Consider the following 6,324-nt stretch of genomic DNA (forward strand, 5'->3'; position numbering starts at 1 on the left):
CGTCACCCCTAATCCTGCTCGAAGCAGCCCTGAGAAACATCACCCATTATCTCTCCACACCACCCCCAAAAACTTTCGCCACCCCAACACTTCACCACTATTTTGTTTTATTTTTCTTATTAATATAAGAAGACAGGAATGTCAGGCCTCTGAGCCCAAGCTAAGCCATCATATCCCCTGTGACCTGCACATATACATCCAGATGGCCTGAAGTAACTGAAGATCCACAAAAGAAGTGAAAATAGCCTTAACTGATGACATTCCACCATTGTAATTTGTTTCTGTCCCACCCTAACTGATCAATGTACTTTGTAATCTCCCCCACCCTTAAGAAAGTTCTTTGCAATTCTCCCCATCCTTGAGAATGTACTTCGTGAGATCCACCCCCTGCCCGCAAAACATTGCTCCTAACTCCACCACCTATCCCAAAACCTATAAGAACTAATGATAATCCGCCACCCTTTGCTGACTCTCTTTTCAGACTCAGCCCACCTGCACCCAGGTGAAATAAACAGCCATGTTGTTCACACAAAGCCTGTCTAGGGGTCTCTTCACACAGATGCGTGAGACAACCTCCACCTTCCCAAATTTAGTGGTCAAGTCTTCGTTCTCATCCTACTTCACCTCTCAATGGATTTCTCTCTTTCCTTCTCCACGTGCTGTCTTCTCTAGGCTTCTGAAACACTACACTCTCCTGGTTTTCCTTCTTTCTCCCTGGCCATGCCTCTTTTGTATCACTTATGGGCTCTTCCTTTTCTTTACAGCAAACTGTCAGACGTTTCTTCTTCTCTATCCACATTCTCATCCGGAGTGACCTCCTCTAATCCTGTGGCTTAAGACCACAAATGACTCCCAACTCTATCTCCAGTCCCCCATTTACCCTGAGATCCAGACCAGATCATATTTCCAACTTCCCATGTGATATCTCCACCTGGATGTTCAATACCACCTTAAACAGAGCTATTGATCTGCCCACATGGCTTCACACCAAAGTGATTCTTCCCTCAGTCTTTCCCATTTAGTAAAAGGCATCATTTGCTTGATCAAAACCCTAAACCTTACAGATTGTGTTTGGTTGCATGTAATAGAACCAAATAACCAGAGAGCTGTCATTTTTTTCCCCCCCACATAATGAGAGGACCAGAAGCAGGCAAGCAAGGCTGTGCAGAGGCTCCTCCATGACAACAATGCCCAGGCTCCTTCTATCTTTTTTCTCCACTGTCCTCATAGTTGCAAGATAGCAGTTCCACCTCCAGCCTCACATCCACATCCCAACAACAACCAAAAAAGACAAGGAAAGACTCAACAAGGTGGAAGACAAAGAGCTACATGGGTTCTTGTCTACAATAGCAAAACATTCCCAGAAATTCCCAGTAGCCTTCTGCTTGTCTCACATTGTCCAGAACTATTACAAGCCCCACACCGGCTGTTAGAGAGGCTAGGAAATATGGCTTTTTAGCCAGGCACCTTGCCACCCTGCACAAACCAGGGTTCTGATACATAGAAGAAAGGAAGAACAGATATCAGATGGGCAAACAGCAACAGCTGTTTTGTCATCCTGGACTTCTCTCTTTTCCTCACATTTCACTATGAATCCATCAGCAAGTCCTATCAGTTCCAGCTCCAAAATACTTAACCAATTCAGCTGCTTCTCTTCATCTCCAGTGCTGAACTGCTGGTCTGATATACCATCATCTCTTAACCAGACCACAGCAAAAACCTCCTAGCTGGTTGGCCACCACGATTGCCATCTCTATAGTCCTTTCTTTACACAGTAGCTAGGGTAATCATTTACACGCATAAATACAATCATATCACTCCCTTTCTTAAAATTCTCCAAAGGATCTGTCATAGCTTGGGTTCCCCCAGAAGGAGACCCTGAGGCCAGGGTTCGTGTAGAAGTCATTTATTTGAGAGATGCAGAAAACTCAGGGTTGGAGCAGGAAAGTGAGATAAGGAAGAAAAGGTAGCCTCCCTTGGGGCCTACCGAGGCTCAGCCCCAGGGGGAAACAGTGGGAAATAGTGTCAAACACTTGCCTCAGAATTATCCAACCCAAGGGGCAAAGGAGGATATTTATATGCCAACTCACAAGAGCTGCTGGCTTCAGCTCTCTTGGCTTAAGCACCTAGCCCTGAACCTATCCATTCCCTGACTAAATCACTGAAAAAGCCAGCACTTCTGCTTAGCCACCTTTCTGCTCATAGACCCTCACACCTTCCATCTGAAACACAGTCACAAGAGAATGGGGAAACCCAGTTAATTTTTTTTTAATAGGGTAAGAAGTTCAAAATACAATTTAAGGATATGAATATCCATCTTAGAAATTTGCCAAATTCAAGTCTCATTTGCAAGTAGCTAAATTTTTGTAATGCCCTCTTTTTGACAAACCAGAAAGATGCATATAGCCTCTTAATAATACAGGCAAGTTTCAAGTAGGGCATATGAGATTTAGAATATTTACATAAAGTCAATATTTTAAGGGACACATAATTCAATAGTAGCAATTAATTATTAATATATGCACTGGATATTACAGCTATAAATGACATTACTGGGTCTATAGATCTGAAGGGTATAAATGAACATTAAGTACATAACTTTGGATATATTTCTGCCTTTAGATGAGCTTATTACTTACCTTTATTTTCCTTTCTTCTTCAATTATTCTACAAAGTAATCATTACAAGCAACTGTCAGAGCTGCCACCATGACCACGAATTCATTAAAATCCACTTCGTTGTCCTTATTGGCATCCAGGTCCTGCACTATCTTATCAACCAACTGGGTTTCCTTTTGGCACTAAAATGAGAAAGGAAATTTCTAACTCCCTGGCTCTGAGGTTCATGATGACAATTGAAATTCATCTTCCTTTTATTTACATTAAATTCCTAATTTCCATTTATAGCATCTAAAGACATTTTCTAAGAACCTATTTACAGGTAGGTGTAAACCAGCCACGAATTCTAAACGAATCTAGCCCCCTGCCCCAGCTCCATATAATCCTGGCTCAGACCTAGAAACCAAGAAAAGCAAACAGCAGCTGATCAAAGTGAGTGACTGTTGCTAAAAACACATTTACAGGACATCACAGGTTGAGAGCCAGGACACTAGGAGATAGTCGAGTGACATAGAAAGAGGGAGGATTTGAAGCCAAAAAGGAGAAAAATACCAATGAGGGAATTTGAGCAAATCGCGTAACATTTTAAATGTTTTTATTTCTAAAATTGGGAGGATAATATCTATCCACACATTTCAGGGATACTTCATCACACTTTTGAAAGTGCTTAGAGCACCAGGGTCGCTAGATTTAGCAAATAAAAATACTAGATACCTAGTTAAATTTGAATTTCAAATAAACAACAAATAACTTTTAGTTTTAGTATGTCTCAAGTATTGTATAGGACACAAAATATTTTATCTGGCAGCCTACTTAGCACAGTGTGCCTGACACACAGAAGAGAGGCACCCAAAGAAAGGTAGGTCTTATAAAGATGCCTGCATTTTATGGGTGGAAAGCAAAGAGAAGAGGGAAGACAAGGTTCACGAAGGTTGGGACTGTGAAGCACCCACCTCTCCTGTGACTGGTGTTGATGAGGAGTGTTTCCAAAAGCAATTCATTTCTTCCAGGAAATCCCCATGCCCCCCTCATTTTCTGCTAACCATTAAATGGTCAGAGAAAAACTTAATTGATGAAAACCAACTTGATTAAAACAATTATAAATTGTACTTGATTAAATAAATGTGCGAAGTTTGACCTACTGAGTTTTTATGCTAAATGTTAAACAGTACAGTAGCCAAAGTTGGCCCCATACAGTGGCTCACGCCTGTAATCTCAGCACTTTGGGAGGCCGAGGCAGGCAGATCACTTGAGGTCAGGAGTTCGAGACCAGCCTGGCCAACATAGTGACACTCTGTCTCTACTAAAAATACAAAAAACTTAGCTGGGCGTCGTGGTGCATGCCTGTAATCCCAGCTACTCCGGAGGCTGAGGCACAAGAATCACTCGAACCTGGGAGGTGGAGATTGCAGTGAGCCGAGATCATGTCACTGCACTCCAGCCTAGGAGACACAGCAAGACTCCATCTCCGAAAAAAAAAAAATACAGTATTCAAACTGAATGAGAGGAAAAGAAAAGTTTGTGGGAATTCTAAGATCACTATAAAAATGTCGTGAAGACTAAGTTAAAAAATACTTTATAGAGCTTTTCCCAAATAGAGGGTGGGGAGAAACATGTGTTGTAATTAACAGTCTCTGTAGTCTTAACACAAGGTTTGGAGAGAATAACATCACACAAGGGTAGCATATTGTGCTAAAAATCAGTTTAAGTCAACTCTATAAACACCAGCGTGAAGTGTTTTCCTTGGAGGAGGCCCCAAACGCTACAATGTACGGCTTCATATATTAATCTCTCAAACTCCTGGCTATTTTGAGAAATAAATCTGTTTGCTACCCCAGTGGTCACTGGCCAAACACATCCTTCTATCAATCCCAATCAGTCTGTGCTTGGCTGACAAAGCTCTCTAAGTATTTGCCATTCAGTAGAAAATTTGCCACCATAGCATGAAGTACCCCACCTCTGAAGGTGAAGTACCCCTTCACCTCTGGCCCAATACATAATTTACAGACAGCTGGACCAAGCTCGAGGTATAACTAGCTGTAACTAGTTATAACTATAACTCTGGCTATAATTAGCTACATCTTTGCTGCACCAGAATGTTAATTGGTGAAAGTCAAAAATACAATTTTTACCACTTAGAAACCCTAACCCCAGGTAATACGAAAAAGGGCACATGCCTATGTACACAGAAAACAAACGTCTCCAGTGTTTGATTCCCCTATATTTTGAATCTCTGTACAAATTTTACTGCATTTGTGACAGAATCACAGGACAGTATGAACCCAAAGGCTGTCCTGGAATCTGCACCTCATCTACCCTCAAATGAATACAGCAGCAAAGGCCTGACTCACCGAGAGGAATTCCGTGAGCTCTCGCTGCAGGAGCAGTTTCAGTTCCCCCTTGCTGAGCTTGAATCTCTTCCTTTCCTTGCCAGAATAGCGGTGGAAGATTCTAATCATGGTGTCCATGGCCATCTCGAGCTGGGTGGGCATGTCGGCAGCAGAACTGACCACTCCAGAAGCAGGCCACCAAACCCGGGGAGAAGACACTTGTTCAGAATAAACAGATGAGGAAACACCAACGCTTTCATTAAAACAGAATATTACAATCCCCTGAGTCAGCCCGCCACACAAGTGATGGTTGTTAAAAACATAATAGTCTGCGCAGGCGCGGTGGCTCAAGCCTGTAATCCCAGCACTTTGGGAGGCAGAGATGGGCGGATCACAAGGTCAGAAGATCGAGACCATCCTGGCTAACACGGTGAAACCCCGTCTCTACTAAAAATACAAAAAAAAAAAAAAATTAGCCGGGCGCGGCGGCGGGCGCCTGCAGTCCCAGCTAGCTACTCAGGAGGCTGAGGCAGGAGAATGGCGTGAACCTGGGAGGCGGAGTTTGCAGTGAGCCGAGATCGCGCCACTGCACTCCAGCCTGGGCGACAGAGCGAGACGCCGTCTCAAAATAATAATAATAATAATAATAATAATAATAATAATAATAGTCTTTCATTAAAGAGTGTTCCACCCATGCTGGGGCAAGCTGCAAATAAGCACTTTGCAGCTGAGTTGTTTCTCCTCGCTAATCCCTACACCCCCAAGAGGTAGCAGCTCCAGCATATTCATAAGACAACCAGGTAACAGGTACAAAGTCAAACTAAAATATAGAATTTAAAAATAAATAAAAATAGGAAGGAAAATACCTACCTGTTCAACAGTTACACAGCTCTGTCAATGGTTGTTTACCATTAAACTATAAGCATTTATACGTGGGGGAGGGGAAAACGTTCTCCCCAGCACACCTGTTTCCAGGAAGATGAAAATTGCCAGTGACAAGAGATTCAAAGGAAGGTGCCTCTGCTCCGTATTTAATCACCAAAATGAACAGGTGTGAGCTGCTGCCCCAAGGGTCATTGAAGAAGGCTAGTGCTCATTGGGTGCATTAGATAAGAAGGCAAAGACAAAGCAAGAGGAAGCCTTATCTCTCTTTAGGGGAGTGTGGATAGAAATGCAATTAGTTGCTAGGAAGTTGATGATGGGGAAGAACTCTAAAAATAGGGGAGCAAAGAAGAAACACTAGTTCCAACCTGGAGATGCCTCAGCAAAGCCAATAGCAAGGACAAAGGAGTAAATTCATAGTAGATTAAACTAACCCAAAGGACAGTTGAAAAAAAAAAAAAAAGAGGAAGTGCTCCATGCACTGATTTAGAAAG

General features: G+C 42.6%; 1 protein-coding gene across 1 annotated transcript; it reads right to left on the minus strand.

Moving 5' to 3' along the window:
- Nucleotides 1-2,490: 2,490 nt before the first annotated feature.
- On the minus strand, nucleotides 2,491-5,969 carry S100Z (S100 calcium binding protein Z). Its single transcript, XM_016953117.4, has 3 exons — nucleotides 5,819-5,969; nucleotides 4,970-5,166; nucleotides 2,491-2,800 (listed from the first exon to the last, which is right to left on the minus strand). Exons 2-3 carry the CDS (start codon nucleotides 5,108-5,110, stop codon nucleotides 2,663-2,665), a joined length of 279 nt encoding a protein of 92 aa, XP_016808606.1. The 5' UTR covers nucleotides 5,111-5,166; nucleotides 5,819-5,969; the 3' UTR covers nucleotides 2,491-2,662.
- Between the last annotated feature and the right edge of the window lie 355 nt (nucleotides 5,970-6,324).

Source organism: Pan troglodytes, chromosome 4 (assembly GCF_028858775.2).
Source record: "Pan troglodytes isolate AG18354 chromosome 4, NHGRI_mPanTro3-v2.0_pri, whole genome shotgun sequence".
Lineage (NCBI taxonomy): Eukaryota > Metazoa > Chordata > Mammalia > Primates > Hominidae > Pan > Pan troglodytes.